The sequence below is a fragment of the Anolis carolinensis genome, chromosome 4 (genome assembly GCF_035594765.1).
Source record: "Anolis carolinensis isolate JA03-04 chromosome 4, rAnoCar3.1.pri, whole genome shotgun sequence".
Lineage (NCBI taxonomy): Eukaryota > Metazoa > Chordata > Lepidosauria > Squamata > Dactyloidae > Anolis > Anolis carolinensis.
This window is the reverse complement of record NC_085844.1, coordinates 227365218-227386364: the sequence shown is the minus strand read 5'-3', so window position 1 is coordinate 227386364 and position 21147 is coordinate 227365218. Positions and strand designations below refer to the sequence as shown.

The window sequence follows — 21147 nt, the reverse complement described above, 5'->3', positions numbered from 1 at the left end:
ACCAGAATCATGCAGGCCTATCTTCATCAGGAAACTACATCTCTCCAAACATCATAGAATCATAGAATCATAGAATAGTAGAGTTGGAAGAGACTTCATGGGCCATCTAGTCCAACCCCCCGCTAAGATGGATGGTAGAAGACTGTGTGAAAGCCTCGTGGTGATGTTGTCTCGTGTGTGATCGAACAAAGAAACTCCCCTTTATATACCCAAATCCTTAAAGAATGCTTCCCCTTTCACTCTCATGCAAACCCCAAATTGATGCCATAAACTTTGGAATGTAGTAACAAACAGCAAGCTAACTACATAAACCATCCACTTTAAAATGCATGCATGATTGGTAGAAATCCCAACAAATATTAGACTGGCCATTATTTTGCACCTTCCACAATGCCCTGAATATTGTTTTGGGATGTTATTGGCTTTCACACATACCCAAAAAGTGGAGACTATTCAGATAAAATCCTATGAAGTATCCTTATTCTTTGGGAGTGGGTAAAATAAAAATACCAGGAACATGTCTTCTATGAAGATCCTGTTAATCCACTGGTTTCTTAACTTGTGGGTCCCCAAATGTTTTGGCTTTCAACTCCCAGAAATCCTAACAACTGACTGGTATTTCTGGGAGTTGTAGGCCAAAACACCTGGAGACCCACAGGTTGAGAACCACTGGTCTAGAGGAAGGCTTTCTATGACAGTGCGTGCTAAGGAGGACAAACACTGTGCTAAGCTGAAAAGCAAAACAGATACCAAGCCATTTGTAGACATGATGTGTTGTGGCATCACAAGAGCTATCCAATATTAAGTCTGCTGCGTTAGTAGGACATTTTGTAATGAGAACTGGAAATGACTAGCTCCAGCAAGAAGGATGTCTGTGTTCTTTGCAATCAGTTTACATTATGGGAAAAAATATTATTAAAAGATGAAGAAAAAATAAAATCATTTGTAGTCTTGCTTCGCCTCAAAGCTGCAGCTGAGCTGTAGACAGTTATGCCTTATGAGAACTCTTTCAATGTCAAAAAATTTGGAAAATCTTAACAGGGGTGTATAGGAATAAATGCTGACATTTGTAACACGGAGTATTTTGAATTTAGAGGCTCGTATTTTAAAATGGAAGATACTTGGAATAGCAACATAGGGTGTTCAATATTTACAGCTCCTTTATTGATATATTTATTATCCAATATTTAGTTTACTAAATCAGATTTCCCTCCCACCCGATATCATTGAAGGTGTGCAGTTCTTGCCTCTTCCTATCCAACATTCCTAATAGTAAATTCTGCTCATAAAATTACAATCATAAATATACTTCACTCATAAATTCAGTGTCACATCTGCATATCTTTTCCTTGGACATAGACACCGGCATTGCTGTCTAAGATTCAGAAACAAAACAAAACAAAAACAGTAGAATCACAGCACACTGTGGAGTGCTTTTCTTCCACGTTTCAGCCAACCAGCTATATTTATGCCCAATTCATTATTATTATTATTATTATTATTATTATTATTATTATTATTATTATTTTATTATTAGTGGTAAATACAGTGAAAGTGAGAAAAACAAGGGTGTCAGAGAAAAAGAGGTGGGAGAACAAGAGAGATTTGTTTGAAATATGCTTACTAAATTTAGCTAATTTGACAGGGGTATAGTACGATCTAGAAAACATCTTGTACCAGTTTTCTTGAATCTCTGTAGCTGAAGTATATTTTATTTTTACAAATTTTTACAATAATTAATTTTATGCCCAATTTATTATTTATTTAACTTAATGTATATCACTACTTTCTCCCAAGGCAGTTTACGTCAAATTAAAAGCAAAATAAAGTAAAAACCTTTGATGCTGGAAATCAGGGTTCAAATCTTCCATGAAGACACACTGGGCAAGTATCACTTTCTCAGCCTCAGAGGTAGATAAAGGCAAATCCTTCTGTACAAATCTTGACAAGAAAACCAAACTATGATCTATAATTTGCCCCCATGTCTTTCCCCTTCAAGATTATGTATGTATGTGTCTTCATGGTAATCCTTACAAACTTTATAGGGTTTTCTTCGGTAATTAATTTTCAGAAGTGGTTTTGCAGGTTCTTCCTCTGAAACATAGCCTACAGCTTACTTACTTAGGCAATCCCTCGTAGTTCGAGGATGATGGTCCTCCATTTCTGGGAAGACGCCTGTGTGTGATTTTTTTTAATGTGTGGAGGTCGGTGCACGGCCGGTCAACACGCAGTGGTGTGATTAACACAACGAGAGTGGCTTCTCAGTCTGTTGCAGCCTTCTTCCGCCTTCACAGTCGTTGTAACATGTACCATGTTATCCTCCGCCTGCTCCGCCGTTGAGGTCTTTGGGTCTTCAGATTGTTCTTGGTCTGGATCCTTCCCTGTGGTCACTCCTGAGAGTGCATGACTCCAGTGCTTGTGCCCGCAGGTTCATTGGAACATGCAAGCCCCCTGACCACATCAAGGTGACAATCCATCGAGGGGGGGGGGTGGTCTCTCATCCATTTACTAGCCAGGGTAGACCTTGAATAAGCTTCCAAGAGAAAAGAGAATCTGGGGCCTTTGGGTATTGATATCCTTTCGGCTCATAGTTATACGATATTGCCTTTTAAGCTTATGGGCTCTGCTGGATTTCCAGGCCCTTGTGAAAAGTTCTGTTGATAATATCAGTCACTGTTGAAACCATGGATTGTTTTCGTTATTGTGACATACTCAATTTTCTTCCTTTATAAAAAAATATCCAGAAATGGCAATGTGTGGAAGATCCAAGTGGGAAGCTCAAGCTGCACAAATGCAAAGGGATGGCCAGCCTCATGGCTCCTGGCAGCAGCAAAGGTATCTCTAATCTACTGCCCAAGTACTACAGTAAGAACAGTGAGGACTGCAACTGTGAGGAGAACGAATACAAGTTGAGTCTTATGGGACGTCGAAAGAAGCTCTTCTCCAAAAAGAGTAAGTGGACCTTCTATTTTTTGTGGGGCTTTGAGGAGGGGGGGGGGGTCAGATAATTAGGATATTTTTACTTCGATTTATTTATTCATTCGTTCTTTTTCTTTATTCAAGTGTTTAAGCAGTCTTCAGTGTATTTTAAAAAAATAATTAGTGTCTCAGCAATTTAAAACAACCATTAAAAATAGTAATAGTACAGTTGGCCCACCAGTTTTGCAGGTTCAGTTTTTCCAAATTTAATTAACGTGGTCTTTCTAAGAATCCCTAGGTCCTCCAGATAACTTTATGGTAAATTTCTGGCAAAAATTGACCATACAGTCTCACTAGAGTACCTAGAAATTCCTAGAGAGGTGTTCTCTGAGTTTAAAAGGGGAGTTTTTATTTGATTTTCCCCCACTTTTGTGTGGTCCTGTGCCCCCAACCTCATTTAACATGGTGTACTGACTGTAGTAGTCATGAGCTTTCAAATAATTTCTGACTGAGGTGAACCTGTTACAAAGTCTCATTGGAAATATATACTCAGACACATTTGCTAAGAGAATGTGACTTGTCCAAGTTCAACCAGTGGCTTTCTGTGGCCAGGTGGGGATTTGAATCCTGTCATCCAACACTCAAACATGAGCTTAGGTTCAGACGATCTGAAAACCATACCCCCCTTTTTGAGATCCTCAAAAGAAGGCTTTTTCTTGTTCCTGCCACCATCATAGGCTCGTTTGATGAAGGCGTAGGGGAGAGCCTTCTCAGTCACAACCACAGCTGCCAACCTCCAGAAGGGAGGGAGGTTTGTGTAATTGTGTTTTATTGATTTTATGATGATTTAATTTATGATTGATTGTTTATATTGCCAATTTGCTTTGTTTGTTATTTCATGTTGTTAGCCACCTTGAATCCTCATGGGGAGAAGGGGCAGGATATAAATAAAGTTTTGATTGATTGAGGGAAGAAAGGAGACTAGGTAGATAATGAAGAACCACCTTGTCATGCCTAAGAGGAGGAAGGAAGATAAAGGTAAAGGTTTTCCCCTGACATTAAGTCTAGTCGTGTCCGACTCTGGGGATTGGTGCTCATCTCCATTTCTAAGCCGAAGAGCCGACGTTGTCTGTAGACACCTCCAAGGTCATGTGGCCAACATGACTGCATGGAGTGCCATTACCTTCCCGCCAGAGCGATACCTATTGATCTCACATTTGCATGTTTTTGAACTGCTAGGTGGCAGAAGCTGGGGCTAACAGTGAGAGCTCACCCCAATCCCTGGATTTGAACCATTGACCCTTCTGCCCAAGTTCAGCAGCATAGCAGTTTAACCCTCTGCGCCACTGGGGGCTCCGGAGGAGGGAAATGGGAGTGCATTCTCAAATAAAGTACACTCTCTTATCCCTTCTTTTTGGAGCTATCTCATCTGAACTGCCTCCATCCCTTCGTCCTGTCTTTATTATTCAACAACAACAACAACACACACACACAAATACAACTTCAAATGTCACTTGCTGGCCAGACAGGAACCAAGAGGGGAAGAAGGTTGCTTGCTTTATGTGCTTATGGTTAGTTTACAGTTAGGCTTCATTAGGTAGGGCGGATAAATGAATCAGATGGAAATGTGGATCAAAAGAGAACAAGTGAACACAACTGCTCTTCTGTTTTAGGAGCCTCAAATGCCCCTGGTTTAGCACTTGAGCAGCTCTTGGGGATTGTTGCTGCTTCATTTATTCTTAATCAGGGTGTGTGTACTTGCTGTTCCCAAAGAAGCCTGCCTGTAACGTTTTTCCCTGCTTACTGGAGTTCTCTCCAAAGGAGGCTGACTTTCTCTGGCAAAGCCTGGATGCTTTTTGACACGGCCTATTCCACAGGCTCTGCTTTTTAACTTTAGTCAGGTTAATATCTATAGTTGAAATGCATGGTCTAATTATAGATTAAAAGAACCAAACAGCAGCTCAGAATTATTATTCATCTGTAAAGTTTCTTTCGTCTCGCTCCACAAATGCAGAGCCTTAATTATTTAGCACATTAGGCTTTCTCAGTAATGACCTGGCACAAGCTTCAAACAGGGAGTTTAAATTGATTTTCTCCCTTTGTATTTGCCTTGCAAGCTGATTAGTAACTACTAAGCTAATTTTTAGGTGAATCAAATTATTGGTTCTCAGGTGAAATCATCAGCTACACTTGTTGCTGCTTAAAATATGTGGCACAAAATTAAAGGAAAATTAGAAAGCCAGCAGTTATGTGAACTTGCTAACCATACCTGGAAAATCAAGAGTCACTTACTATGACAAGTTTTTAAAAAGTTATATTTAAGTGGAGAGTATATAACACCACTTATGGAATTTAAAGGTGATCAAGTTCTCAGTAAATAACTTATTAGCAACTTTCCAAATGCCCATAGCATCCCAGTAAATAGGCTACGTAATTATTTTCAGCTGTCAGGAACCTGAGGCTTTTCTGAAGAATCTTTTATTCATGTAGCAAATGCACAGTAGTTAACTCATTTGTTGTACATAGTCCAGATGTTTTTCCTCAAGGTGCTGAGAATGTTTTTCCTATTATGTTTTCCCAGGAATCAGATCTTTATATTGTACTGCAAGGCAGCAGGAAGTTCTCAGCAATCCTTCTTTTGGCCTGTCAGTCATTGTGGGGCTTTTGTGCTGCTTATTTTGCTTAATTTTGTGAGGTTTATTTTTGAACTTTTATGTGATATAGATTTGTAGCAGTCTCTCCTTTAACTTCCACAACTAGGAAATGGGCAGGATATAAGTAAAACAAAATGATAGCTGCATCATCGTTATCTAACTACGGTGATGGAGATCTGTCATTGGAGTTACAACTGACAATGTGTTGTCATAATCATCACAACCTTCCTTTCACCCATATAACTTAGCAATGTGACAGTGCCTGTTGAAGAGACCCCAAGGCACTCTATGACCAGAAGCAAGCTGTAAATATCATTTAGCAGCAGACCAGTTTCTAAAGCCCTGGAAATGCTTCTCCTGGCGCAATAGTCAGGTTTGAGGATCAGATTTGGTCATTCATTGACATATATGGACATCCCCTGCAGTTAGAATATCAGGATGCCAGCCAACAACAAAAATATTCCTACTCTGTCAAAGGAACAGAAATTGCTGACCTGTTTTGCATGCCGAGGACAGAGGGACTGTCTCATAGAACATCTTCCGATGTTTCCATGCTGGTCCTCCAATTTCTTCCCCCATCTACATCTTAATCTACATCTTCTTCCCTGGAGGCTTTTAAGCAGAGAAGAGACAGCCATCTGTTGGGGGTGCTTTGATTGTGTGTTCCTGCATGGCAGGAGTTGGACTGGATGGCCCTTGCAGTCTCTTCTAACTCTATGCAATTCTTTTGACACAAAATAATAATCTTCCAGCTCTATGATTCTAGGAATGTGAAGACTTCTCACAAAATCATTCATTCTAGAGAATACAGACTTGCCCAGCATGCCAATGCAGGTTATCTAGCAAAGCCAAAACAGCCTGTTGATAAATGGTTGAGCCTTATAATTTTTCTCTCTCAAGGAACACTTTTTCCATTGAAGTTTCTGGAATTTGTTAAAATCTTCTGTTGAGAACTAGTTTTTCCCTATGTGACATATAGTGCATGGACAACTTTAACTGCTATGGCTCAATGCTAATGAATTACAGGAGTTGTAGTCTTAGAACAGTGGTTCTAAACCTGTGGGTCTCCAGGTGTCTCCCAGAAATCCCAACCAGTTTACCAGCAGTTAGGATTTCTGGGAGTTGAAGGCCAAACATCTGGGGACCCATAGGTTGAGAACCACTGTCTTGGAAGATCTTGAGCCTTCTTTGCCAAAGAATGTTGGTTCCTTTCCAAGCTACAACTTCCAGGATTCCATAGCATGGCAGGTAAAGTGGCATCAAACTGCATTAATTCTGCAGTGTAGGAGCACCCTGTGGTAGCTTAAATCAAATTGACAAACGGTCTGTGTATAGAACGTATAATCGCAAATCCAACATTTCTTGTCTAAGTTAGAAATGAATGAATGCCCATGAAAAAAATATTTGAAGTTAAATGCTGGGATACATGATAATCATTCCAGGCACTCTTTTATACCTGAGAAAACTATGATTTAACTGCAGTTTCAGGTGGAAGTAGTAATCAGGTGTGAATAATGAGTGCTTAAAGAACAGTTAGTCGCAACCTGAATGCTGAGCACCCTTGTGCCAGATGCAAAGTTTATGGTTTTCTTAGAAAACATTGCCTCATTTTTCACAGTATTTACTGTCATTATTCCAGGTGTTTCACTGAAGTCTCATTGCACACCACAGGAACAGCAGGTCCCATCCCTACTTGGGTACTCAACATCTGACTTGTAATGAACTCAATATTTCGTTGTTTAGAAATGTATATATGTTGCCTTTTGGTCCTGAAAACCCCTCACCTTGGGAGAGATATACTTTTTAAGGAGTTATATTTGCTTTGGTTATTTATTAATACTAAAATTTATATGCTATCAGGTACCCTGAATAAAGGTTTTCATAAAAGCTTCAAGCTGGAAATAGTGAGCGGCAGCAGCATTTATTTCCTTCTTTCCTTCCCATTTTCTCCCTATTTTTCAATAAACCTTTGAAAAGAAGCAGCTGTATGAGGGCACATTTCCTGGTGTATGACTGGGGCTTTTTAAAGTTATTTCATTTTTGTCCATATTTTATCAGCACTTACAGGTTAAATAAGCAAATACATACACATTGGCCTCAATAAAAGGATGTAGATTCCTGAGAGAAAGACACTGTTTGTTTCTTCTAATGACTAGAGTATAACTTCTTAGAATTTCCTCTTGGTGTTGAAAAGGAAGGGAGTGCCCTTGTTTTAGTCAAATATCCCATGAGTCAAAAATTATTTTCTCCCTGAGCTATGATTCACCTGGCTAAGCCTCAGGTGGAAGGCTTTTGTCCCAGGTGGGTGAAAAGCTCAACTGAATCATCAGCTCAAACTTCTGGAATCAGTATGTAATGATGATTCAGTGTGAGGATTGGGAATGGAGCAATTACGATAAGTATTAAAGATACAAATTTATAAGAACACTTATTAGGTGATGTATTGCTGTGCATTATCTGAATAAGCTTGCTGGTGTCTTTTTTAAAAATATCAGTCCAACTGAGAAATAATAAATCTATCTAGGGAGGATGAAAATAAACATTATAAAATATATGCCACCACTGAAAATTTACTTCAAAGCATCTGTCTTTCCTCTCCTCGGCATCTATTGCAGCCTTTCCTAACCTTGTGCTTTTGAGTGTATTAAGGCACATCTGTACTGTAGAACTTTTTTTCGTGTTAGGAGCAACCGGAGTTGCTTCTGGAGTGAGAGAATTGGCCGTCTGCAAGGACGTTGCCCAGGGGATGCCGAATGTTTTGATGTTTTACCATCCTTGTGAGAGGCTTCTCTCATGTCCCCGCATGGAGCTGGAGCTGATAGAGGGAGCTCATCCGCACTCTCCCCAGGTGGGATTCGAACCTTCAGGTCAGCAACCCAACCATCAAGTCACAAGGCTTTTATCCCCTAGGCCACTGGAGGCCTAATGTAGTTTCGTCGTCGTCTCACTCGTTCAGTCGTTTTCGACACTTCGTGACCTCATGGACCAGTCCACGCCAGAGCTCCCTGTCGGCCGTCACTGTCCCCAGTTCCTTCAAGGTCGAGCCAGTCACTTCAACCTATTAATTCAAGATACAGTGTAAATGCATAGTTTGACAACACTACTGTCATTTCTGAATCATGTTGTCTAGGGATGACGGGAGCTACGTTGGTCTAGATTGTAGAATAATGATCTCATGTGATTTTACTTGTCTTGTGATGTCATTATACTATATTTTTTCTTAGTACTGCCAACAACAGCCAAGTATTTTGAAAGACATTGCATTTTCCTAGAGGCTAGACCTCCCTGTCCCCACAGCAATAAATACCCAATGTACATATGCATCTAATAAAATTAGCAGTATTTCCAGGGCAGATTGCATGATATTTAAGAAAGTTTAACATTCCTGAGCCCCAGCACGTTCCTTAGAAACTAAGCCCTGACCTCTGAACACACAGAGAATTCCATACTCATGTGATCGTGTACAAGGAAAGAGCTTTTCTTAATAAGTTTTTTTTCCTAGAAAGGCTGATTTCATAAGAATTGTTGTGTAACATGTTTCTGTGATCTATGGATATTGTTTGTATCCATAGACCCATAGAAACAGAGTTGGAAGAGGTCACAAGGGCATTGAGGAAATTCAGTTTAATTAAAATTTATACCTCTAGTAGTGTTTACGTAGCTTCCAATCTAGAATTGTGACTTCTTTGATTAAATTGAATGCATCCATTTGTCTTCACAGGGTGTCCAAAAGTTAGGATTATGTGTTCATTTGGACATCCAGTTGTTACTTTGGAAGCTTCTTGGCAAAATTATATAATGAGGAGTGAAGACAAGATGAAAACATTTAGCCATCCAAGAGATTACAAGGAGGGTTTGGTGTATTAGCCACCCACCTGGCCCACTTGAGGGTTCCCCCCCCCCTTCAAGGTAATAAATCTGCAATAAGATTTGTAATTTGTAGTCTGAACTAATTTTCGTAATCTGGGCAAGGCATTTTGATGGATGAAGAATACTGAATTGTGACCAGAATTTAGAGCAGTGGTTTCCAACCTTTTTTTGACCAGGGACCACTCTTCAACAAAAGGGTTACGAATCGGTTTTTGGTCAACTTTAGATTTGGTTTGGTTATTTGGGGTGCTGATTCAGAAAATTACATTGGACAGACCACATCAACTCTAGTTTCTGGACATCCAGTGGTCGCCATCTGCTCACCCACAGAAAACCATATTAATAATCTAGAGCTGATGTGGTCTATCTAATGCAATAGTCAGCTTTGAGGAAAGTGGGGGGGCTAAATAAAGAGGAAGGAGGTTCATGGACTGGATTTTCGTTCTCGCGGCCCACTTGCGGGCAACGGCAATTTTAGAGATATAACTTTTCTGTACTCCCAGAATTCTCTACCCAACATGCCTATGTTCTAGATTTCTGGGGCTGTTGTCCAAAAAGGTAATGTTTCCAAGCTCTGACATTTCTATTCTTGAAACTAAGAGGATTTAATGACAGGAAATGTCTTGACTGGCAGGAGAGATTTGAAATGGTAAGAAGACATTTAGAGAGGATAGAAAAGGATGAGATATTCTTAACTTGGATATCCTGTCTCTGCAGGAAAGGTTGAGGATTTAATCTCTGAGGAAATCAAAATCAAAGGTGATCAACAACAACCAGGTTTTCACGATGATTTGGGACCTTGTTGCGTTTGGCATTAGGCATTATTTTTGCATCTTCCTTTTAGCATCCTGGGCTTGTGCTGCCATCTAGTGAATGCAAGAAAATCATTAAAATGAAATGAAACCATAAAACACAGTGTGTGCAAAACACACCGGTACATACATACTCACACAAATTACACTACGGTTGCTGCTACTGTAGATTATTAATCTGTTTGTTTAAGAGATTTTTAGCTTGCTGTATATAATAAAATCCTCTCCAGCCAATTTACACCCATACAGCAATGAGCATCACTCTACTGTTTCTATTATGTATAATTTGCACCACCTTTACAAACCTCATTGCCATCTTTATTTTGTTTTCTCATTACAAGCTATTAAAAGTTTATTATCCCCACTGTGCTGGTGAGAAACGGAATCAGAATAACATGCTCAAGTCTGCAAAATGATTCAATGACAAAAGTTGGACCTCCAAATTCCATCTATTGCTACCCTCAGTCGTGTAATTCTTCAGTTCTGTACTGTGTCTAATCTAAATAGGAGAGATACATTGAGTGGTCCATTAGTCTCTTCTAACCCTAGAAGTAATTTTATTTGGTTGTTGACAGCACTAGGGTGATTTAATGATTTGGCTGTGTGACATGGAACCTCATCAGATGGGCAAAATTGCTTGTCCTATGACACTTGGACCTCTTTTCAGGCACGGAGCTCACTAGTTCCCATCATGTTGTTGATCTGTTTCCAGTGGAGCACTGTGCATGAAGTGAGGTCCAAGAGTCGCAGGAGGCAGCACCAACAACATGGGAGGCTTCCCGGGCTGTGGCGCAGGCTGTTGAGCAGCTGCAATAAATCACTCTGACCATGAAGTCATGAGTTCGAGGCCAGCCCATGGCGGGGTGAGCACCCGTCAATTAAAAATAAAAAATAGCCCCTGCTCGTTGCTGACCTAGCAACTCAAAAGATAGTTGCATCTATCAAGTAGGAAATAAGATACCACTTATAAAAAAAGTGGGGAGGTAAGGTTAACTAATTTACGACCTGGAATGAGGAAGTGCCGTCAGAGTGGATGATGAAGCAGCTGCTCCCCCCTGTGGCCAGAATCGAACATCACCTCAGGAGAAGGTTAACTTGCCTCTGCGTCTATCTATCTCAGTCTCTGTTTGATGTGTTTATGGGCATTGAATGTTTGCCCTATGTGTGTATAATGTGATCCGCCCTGAGTCCCCTTCGGGGTGAGAAGGGCGGAATATAAATACTGTAAATAAATAAATAAATAAACAACAACGGGGAAAAGATGGGCAGCAACGCTTCTCCCCCCCCCTCCCCCATGGAATGAGGTGGGAGGTTGATGCGGGGTGACAGGTTCCCCATGATCCATGCCAGATTCACCACAGTCCGTGGTGAATCCTCCCACTTTCACCCGAATAGGTGACCTCATTGTGATGAGATCCTAGGACTCTGGGAGGCTACAGTCTGAACATTCAGTTGTCCATGAAAACACACCGGGCAATCCTGGGCTACACACAGTCTCTTAGCTACAGAGAAAGGCAATGGCTTCTTTGAATAAATCGTTTCAAAAAAAAAACTCAGGATAGGGTTGTCATTGGTCAGAAGTAACTTGAAGGCACAGAACAACACATCCAGTAGTTATTGTAGATTTGTTGAGAGCTTTACTTATAGGAAACAAACTGTTTTCAAATTCGTATGGTAAGAGGCAAGAGATTCCCCCACACCTCGAATATTGTCTCATTTGCTTTTGTTTCTGGATCCCTGAGCATATGTGTGGACATGTGCCCTATAGCTTTGTATACTTTCATACTGGTGCTGACTTTACAGTAAAGCTTAACTAAATGTGTAAAGACTGGTTTCATGCCTCCAGAACAAGAGACCTTTCTGAAGAATAGAGCTGTCCCTGTGAATAAAGGTGGCCTGCTTCTCATTTAAAGCATTATATTGACCATTTCCTGTGTATCAATCTTGTATTTGATGTGTTAAATAGAGACAAGCTCTATATTCCCCCCCGCCCCCCAATCTTCTTACAGAATATAAAGCAAGCTATATTCGGAGTCGCTCAATTCGCTCAGTGTCTGTGGAGCTTGATGGAGAAGTCTTTAACTTAGATTTAGAGGATGGCTACCAGCCTGTGTTACCCAGAAATATCACAAATAAATTCAAAGATGAGAAAGGTGCTGAAGGAGATGATGACGATGACGAGGATAAGGATGGTCTGGAATACAGTGGTACCGATAGCATTCCAGAGAATTCAGTCCCTAACTTAATAAAAGTAACACACAGGTAAGTTTTCATGGAATTTAGTTAAGGTGGGTAATGATGACTGTGGTGATGATGAAGCTGGCTATGATTAATAGGAAAAGAAGGCACTGCATTAAAATTTAACATAGGTGAGAATCCTTTTTGTTACATATGTGGCATCACCCCAGTTGTATCAGTATGTATACTTTTGGAGGCATTGTTGAACATGCTCCTGTTTTCAAAGTAGAGGAAAGAAATACAGAAAATAGTATGAAATGTCAACTGTGGCATTTGACAGGTCATAAAATAACATAGGAAATAATTGATGTGGCCTTTAAAACCTGTTGTTCCATATGTTAAGGCCCACAAGAGAAACAGACAGATGAAGAACTATTTGTTACAGTAACTAATTTTGAAAAAAGTAATGATTGCAAATAACCAAAATGTACTATAATATATAAAGAGGCAAATCCGTTAATTTATAGGTAAAAGGGGAAAGATTTGTACAATCAGAAGAGAAGCCTTTTTAAAAAATTAGTATGTTGTGTTTTTGCTTTTTTAATACATGTTTGCATTTTAGCTTTTGGCTAAATGTATTATGCTTTTATCAGACTGTACCCCACTCTCCTAATGCTGGTCTAAGACCGTAATAAAGAAAGATTTGAAATTTATAGGTAAGACAAAATAAAAACATAAAATGAGTCTAGTTTTTAGTAGTCTTTTGTCCTTACCACAACATAAAAAATGTCTGAGATCAATTCAGTGACAGCAAAGCCATGCCAGATAACAGTAAAACATATAAAATTGACTTTTTTTGCCAGGAAATGTAGAAAGGATTGATAGGGGTATTGCATTCCTGTCTGATATTATAGTAGAATTTATTTTAAAAAGCAACAATACTTTAAAGAGTTTTGGGGTCCTCATCCCGGTATAGACAATGAACCTTAGTGACAGAATGCCTGCTAGAATAAAGACCCTTTTTATTGCCATATAATTAATATAGCACTGCTTTCTGTACTAAAATGTGTGTGTTTATGGAAGCATCCTTTTGCAGTACTTACTCTGCTGGTCCATCTAGTGACCTCTTTCTTCTTTGCACAGGTGCTACATCTTAGAGAATGACACTGTTCAGTGTGATACAGATCTGTACAAATCACTGCAAGCTTGGAAGGACCATAAACTTCATATAGATCACGAGGTTAGTAATTCTGGCATCTACTCATAGATCGGTCAGTCCACAGGAAATACCCTTCATCCCCAAATGTCAGAATGTCTTGAGTATTGGAGATGCAGCCACAAGTATTATATATATTTCTTTTATACACCTCAATATTACTGTCAAAAAAAGGGAAATTACTGTATAAATCTTTGGACACTGAATCCTGCTGGTTTCAGTAGCTCTAGTCTACCCAGTATATGGTATGTCAGTTGGACATATTTTAAAAGCTCAAAAGCTTCATTTATCCTTCTAGAGGATGAAAATAAAGGCTGTATCATTATGACTCAGGTGTAAGATTCCTCACAGGCCTGAGATGCCAGTCTTTTCATGTTTTTGTAACGTGATACCCTTTAATTAGATACCCCATATTTCAGGCAGAACCTTATATTCCCAAGCGTTACCATATTTGGCTTCCATGATTGTGAAACAAGACCCAAAGCACACATCTCATTATGTCTGAGACATGGATATGGTGACAAAAGATTGAAATATGGTGACCTGTGACTTTAAAAAAAGAATGTAGCAGTCTATAATGTAGTTTCCTCATTCATTCCCTGATTCTCAATAACTATAAACAGTGAGTATGAGTTTTGCCAGACGTTATGGCTTCCCTTCTTGTATCCTCCTGAGATTGCAATGGGTTCTTTGACAATACTGGAAATACAGCTCTTTCATCCATCTTCTATGATAGCAGTAAGGTGTCTTTCCTTTGTCAATCATTACACTTCTATCTAGAAACTGCTCTTTCTTCTTCAGTGGTTCCAAATTTCTACCCTTGCACAGAATGAAAAATACTGCCATCAAGCAGCATTTGGTGCAAAAGCTTAGCTTTGCTCCTGTTAAAAATAGGTTAAAGTGCAAGAAGAGATTTAAGGTATATCAATAAAACATTATTATATAATGCTTTCTTAATTGTCATGGCTATATCTAAAGAAATGCATAAGTTTCTGGTTTGTGAGTTTGTAAATGACCAGTGTCCTGAGAAGAGAGGGGTTGAATATGACGTCAGTCCAGGCATTTGGGATTATAATGCAGAAAGTGGAATCTTCTGTGGCAGAAAATTGTTACTTCCCTCATTAATCTACAAATCCCAGAATTCCACAGAATGCAACCAAGGCAGTTATAGTGCTATGAAACTTACACAACTGTGTAGATAACCTTTAGCTGGGTGGTAAGTGTGAGGAGTTAAAAGGGGAATTTAATGAGTATCAGTGGGCAGGTTGGAGGATAGAAACTCAACCAGTTCATCTTGCAACTCCCACTGCGTGGGTATGTCAGTAATTTTAGTTGTTTTTATTAGATTGAAACTCTACAAAATAAAATTAAAAACCTGAGGGAGGTAAGAGGTCATTTAAAGAAGAAGCGACCAGAAGAATGTGATTGTAACAAGATAAGGTAAGCCCTCCATCTACATTTAAGTTTGTAGTTTAAGAGTGTGATGGCAAAGGGGGGCTCATTGTAAAGCCACAGAAGATGCAAATGCAAAATGATTTCTCTTCCCACTTAACCAAATGCTTCTGTCATTGCTATGCCCTTTGCAACATTCACAACTTGACTCGTGCCAAAGGCTAAATTATTGACTTCTTGAGTGCTGGGTTTAATAGGTGACTGGTTTCCTTTCTCTTAACTGGTGCATTGTTTGTATTTTGAAGTAAAAAAATAATTCATATCAAAATGCATACAGGTTAACTTTTGTTAAAGTATCTCTTCAATCATACTCCCTAATAGTTGTTTATATTTCCTGAAATCCTTAAGAATTTCATACAGGATGAGAGGGAAAATGCTGAGGGAAACTATTGCTAACTTTCACTGGCTTTAAAGAGCAATATATTTCAGGAGATATATTGCAGTATTTGTCACCTTCTCATACATTCCAATGAAGTAATGTCTAAGGCTGCGAGATATCTAATGCATGTTGGTGGATCTTGTGACTTCCTGTGATTTATCAAAATAAATTGTGAGGAGAACAATGCTATGCCTATGGCAAGTCTCTTCTAAAGTCCAAGTAATAATTACAGGAAAGCAGAACCCCAGTGTTTGCTTACTTTTAATAGATTTGATTTAGAATTAATGGCCAGATTTATCAGCTTGAGGGGTCAGGATCTCCCCATTCAATTTGCTTAGAGCACCACAGCCTATGAGGACTTAATTGCCCTCTCTTAGCACTTTTGGCCACAATCCAACTTTCCCTCCAAGACCTGGCTTTAAGCATAAGATATTTGCGCTTTGTTGCTGGAAATCTCTCCCATCAAGAGACGGGAGATTGCTGTATTGAGTTCAAAAGGAGAGCATGAACGTCTTTGACCTTAGTAATCTTCTGTCACTAAAATGGGCAGATATTAGTAATAATGTGGAGGATTCTTTGGACTTCTCTTTCCTGGTTAGGACACCTGCTGATAAGGAGAAAGCTTTTGTTTTTCAGTTATTTAAGCCCAAAGCTGAAATCATCCAGAAAGTAATATTAACCAAATTCAAGAAGAATGTTGGTCACATGAAGATCTGCTTTCCCCCTAAGCAAGGCTCAAGAGATCATTCCTTCCTTTCCAATACATTCAAAGCTAGAGCCTAGTTACCAGAAGCATCCACTTCTGTAACAAGCAGGCAAATCCCTGTACAAGAAAAGACTAGCTAACATTTTTTTCACTGATATGGCCTCTTTCTTGGAAAAGCAATTCCTAGACGCTCCTACCCACCATCTAAAGTGATACATCCCAAAAATAGGTTTACTTTCTCTCAAGCTCTTTCTGCAAACTAGTCTGAAGTATTGAATGGGTTCTCATTATCGTTGTGCTTGTTGCATCTCCTTTTTTTCTTCCAGAGCTCAAAAGAGCTATAAATACCCACCAATGGGTACTGGCTGTAATCCAGAAAGTAACATTTCTGAGCTCTCCTTTTTATTGCATGGAAACAAAAATCAAAATGCCCAAAGAACAAAAAGGAGCTTAGGAAGGGCCACTGGTCCAATTAGATTTTAGAGCATTTATACACAGGTACACACATTACGAGTAAGTGCAAAGCATTGTAGATACGCTTTTTCAGGATAGAGAGGATATGGAGTGGAGTGCAGAACTTGTATTATGATTCCCCGTGCTGCTGCTCTTGCTGTTACTTCAATTATTGTTTGGTTTCAGTTGGGAGTTTGTGTGCTTGTTTTATAAAACTGTGCTTATTACTTTCATGTGTTGCCTGGGGCTTTAGGGGAACCAGAGTTACAGAAGGATAAAGGGAGAAAAGTCTATATTTTTGCTAATTTTACATCTGGGATGTCTGTTTTACAGCTTCCATACTAAACATAAAGGCAAACTAAGGCACAAAGGATCTGGTCTCCATCCTTTCAAGTATGTGCAAACAAATATTAAATTTGCTTTTACAATAGTCTTACTAACCAAATTGTAATAAGAAAAATGAAGAAATGATCTGAATGTAATTTATTGCTATATGTATGCTGACCACAGCTGGTACAGGATCATGCGTCATGAGTGTGTTAGACTTGCCACGTCCAGAGATACTAGTAGAGAGATTGGTCATAGCTGAGTATAATAAGTACACTGAGAAGGAAATTTTGAATTGTGGCAATTTCATGTACAGCAAGATTATTATACAGATTGAGTATCCCTTATCCCAAATGTTATCCCAAACATATTTTGGACTTTTAAAATTCTGAAATACTTATATTTGCAGGTCTGAGATAACCTGGATGTGGGACTCAAGTCTAAACACAAAATTAATGTTTCGTGTGAATATGAGAAAAATATACACATATAGCCTCTAGGCCATTTTATACAATATCTTAATAATTTTGTGCATGAAACAAAGTTTGTGTATAGAACCATCAGAAAGCAAAAGTGCCATTATCTCACCCATCAATGTAGACAATTCTGGATTTATTTTTTGGACTATTTTGGATTTTGGAATTTAGGATTTATTTATTTATTATTATTATTTATTTATTACATTTATATTCCGCCCTTCTCACCCCAAAGAGGACTCAGAGTGGCTTACATGAGTGGCATTATTCCATGCCTGAACAACAACAACAATTAAAAGCCTTTAAACAACAATTTAAAACAACATTAAAACAACATATGTAAACATTAGACTATAGATACTCAACTTGCATTTTTCAATGTCCTTGCTATTAAGAAAACAAGATATACTTGTGTGTTATATTAATACTAGTTCAAAATGTAGATAGCTATATTATGCCCTTCTCCTTAATATACATTGTGATTACAAATGCTCCTAAAACCCACCTTCAAAGATAGTCAGCTGTCCTGAGTTTTGTAATGCTGAAATGTGGGACACTTAGGGATGACATTACCCAGCCCCCTCCCATGAGATGGCTATGGTGCAAGGAACAAAAGCAGGAACCTTGCAGGATCCTGTTGCAACTCTGTGACACCACTGCCCACTAATAGGAGGCATATTATCCTGCAGTATCCCAGTTGCCAGCACCACAGAATTGTGTTGCTTGAGATGGCTATTGGCTTTTAAGATGGGTTTTAGGAGCCAGACCAGGAAATTGAGCATAACTAGGATATTGTAACTATGCTGTTGATGTAGGACCTTGACTCTTACTGTTGTGAAACAGAAACTCCCAACCATTGTAGATAATGTTTTGTGAGTTGTATATAAAAGCTAATGTTCTAAGCCTAGAAACCTAAGTTTGAGGCTTACATTTGTTGCTGATTTGTGAAGCAGAGAATAAAGTTGCTTTTTTATCTCTGTACTGCAGGAAAACCTTGCAAGAGAAGGACAAGTTGTGGCTCCTACGAGAACAGAGGCGGAAGAAGAAGTTGAGGAAATTGCTCAAGAGAATTAAAAACAATGACACGTGTAGTATGCCGGGCCTGACGTGCTTCACGCATGACAACCAGCATTGGCAGACTGCTCCTTTGTGGACATGTAAGAAGCTTCATTACTTTATTCTTAAATGCAAGGATAGGTTCCTGAGCTTCTAAATGGCCTCTAAAGTTGCACGCGCAAGTCATTTGGGGAACTAGTGCATGCATTCTTCCTTCAGGAGACAACAAGCTGTTTTCCTTGCCAAACGTATCTAATTAATTAACTTAGGTCAGTCTTGCTTAGTTGTTCACAAGATAAAAAGAAAAACTACAAAAACAGTAATTTAAAAAAACTGTAACATCATTATTAATAACAATATTTAGCACCAACTATAATTCTGTGTAAAATATGTAACACAATATAAAATGTATGCTTGCAGGTGTTTCACCATTTTTCTGTCAGTGAAGAACTTTGAAATGTAAAGTGTAGAAACCTAGACTCTTAAAGGCTTGGTAGAAGAGAAACATCTTTCCCAGTGACCTAGAGAATAGTATAGGTGTGAGGTAATTCTTCATGGAGAGGGCATTCATAAATGGGATGGCGTAACTGAGAACAGACTGTTTTCTGGGATCACCCACCTTATTGCAGTTACACCTGGGAGTGTCCGAAGACAATTGACCAATAGCACAAAGATATATATTTTTAAAATACTACTGATCCAAGGTCTGAGTTATTTTATGACCTTGGTGAAAATTCCACTGTGCTTCAGGGTTTTAAAATATCCTATTTTGAAAAGAGTGTTTGCATACATAGCATCTAGTGTGTTCCATCCAAATGACCAAAGCCAGTGGTTTGGGATTTTAAAACATCAAATAAAATATATTAAAAGCACAAATCTTTTATATATTGGGGTATTTTCTGACCCCACTGAATTCCACTATCCATTTCCCCTAAATAACATTAACTTGCTGGCTTCTTCATTACATCACAAGTTGTTGGAAAATGGCATGGAACATTTTTTTCACATCCCAGTGTTATATTGGATAGCGTTTTTAAAAAGCAGGCCAGTGGCAAAAAACAGGTATGTCAGCACTTTGTCTCAATCCATTTGTTTGTTTCAAGAAAAAAAGCCTATACATCAGTTGTTGTAATTTGGGGAAATGAGCCTAAATCTTCTCAGTACTTCCAGAAAGTATAGGCCCATTGAGTCAATGGCGTTTCCATAATGGCTTACAAGTAAACATTTGATTCATTGGGTCTACTCTAATTCAGATTACTATAACACTAATATTATAACAATATTATTGTAGTAGGTCTGGTTTTCTTAGATTCCGCAACAAAATGTATCTTGAGAGTACTAAACTGGCTTGTCTTGGTATAATAAGTTCAAAGGTCTGACATTTCTTTGAATGCTTTGACTTCAAGCCATACAGTGCTTTGAAGGTCAACACCAGGGCTTAGAAACAAGTCTTTAAAAGAAGCATAGTATTAACATTAAGTAGCCATTCAAGGATTTTCTTCTTCAGAAGTTATGTGAGCCTTCTTACTCCTAAGCATAGAATTTAGGCTGGGACAGACAGACACTGCCTATTTTCATTCCCTTCAATAAAAGCAGTAATATGGATCTGCTAAATTACTTAACATGAATGATGGAGACAAATATAACTGTATAACTATCTGTAAGAAATAATTGTGTGGGCTGGGGCAATATTTATTTAATAAATGGGAATTAATGACTTGTAACTTCACTATGCTAGCATTTAAAATGTTTTACAACTTTAACTATTGTAAGCCTTTTATTTATAGTGGGTCCTTTTTGTGCCTGTACCAGCGCAAACAACAACACATACTGGTGCATGAGGACAATCAATGAAACACATAACTTCCTGTTCTGTGAATTTGCTACTGGTTTCCTTGAATACTTTGATCTCAACACTGATCCCTACCAGGTAACTTATGAAAAGTACCAGGGTTGCAGCTTTCGCAGAAAGTATAAAACATTCTGCATTTTCAACCTTGCATGATACAAACGAGAAAAACTGAAAGTCCCATGAATTATGTCTAGTGCAGTAATATAGTCAGTTTTCTTGAATGCCATTTCAAAAGCCATTTTTGAGCAGCTGGAATGCATTAGGCTGATTCTGATCATGCTTACCATGATAAGCTTCATTGTGTATAGTAGTAGGAATTTCAGGTTAGTATCCTGTTGGGGTGCAGATGTAAGGGAGGCCGTTGCACACACACACATTTTTGGACTTTCTGGCAGGAGGTATTCAGTATCTCCTGGGTGAAACTCCCTCTCCCATTCATTGATTGGCTGTGGGAGTGTATACCCAGGCTCATTGTGGTTGCCCTTGGGACAAAAGGCTGCTCCATCACTTGGTGATAATGAGAAGCCCAGATGAGTCTGGGGGCCCTCACTCCCAAACTAAGAAGAGAGTTGTTTGGGGGGAGGGGAGCAGATGGAAAGCAGCCAGGCAGAGGGAACAGCGTCCATGGCCTGTAATTACACTGGAAAAGATTTAGGCTTCATCAGCCTAATGTAGGGTACCCAAAGAGCAACCCCCATAAGCAAACCTAGGGAAACTCTGAGATTTGTAGAAGTTCCAACAACAAAGTGGAAGGGAAATCCATTAGCATGGCAGTGACCCCTAAAGGTCACTGAAAA

General features: G+C 39.0%; 1 protein-coding gene across 3 annotated transcripts in view; it reads left to right on the top strand.

The window, feature by feature from the left end:
- sulf2 (sulfatase 2) overlaps positions 1-21147 on the top strand; it is a 364375-nt gene that overhangs the window by 337826 nt on the left and 5402 nt on the right. For 2 of the 3 annotated variants that reach the window (XM_008110106.3, XM_003220618.4), the window contains 7 exons: positions 2745-2952; positions 12265-12517; positions 13577-13673; positions 14995-15089; positions 16973-17032; positions 18430-18599; positions 20286-20428. In XM_008110106.3, the coding sequence (XP_008108313.2) occupies positions 2745-2952; positions 12265-12517; positions 13577-13673; positions 14995-15089; positions 16973-17032; positions 18430-18599; positions 20286-20428 (1026 nt within the window). The remainder of the gene's footprint in view (positions 1-2744; positions 2953-12264; positions 12518-13576; positions 13674-14994; positions 15090-16972; positions 17033-18429; positions 18600-20285; positions 20429-21147) is intronic. The other variant, XM_008110107.3, reaches the window with a different exon arrangement.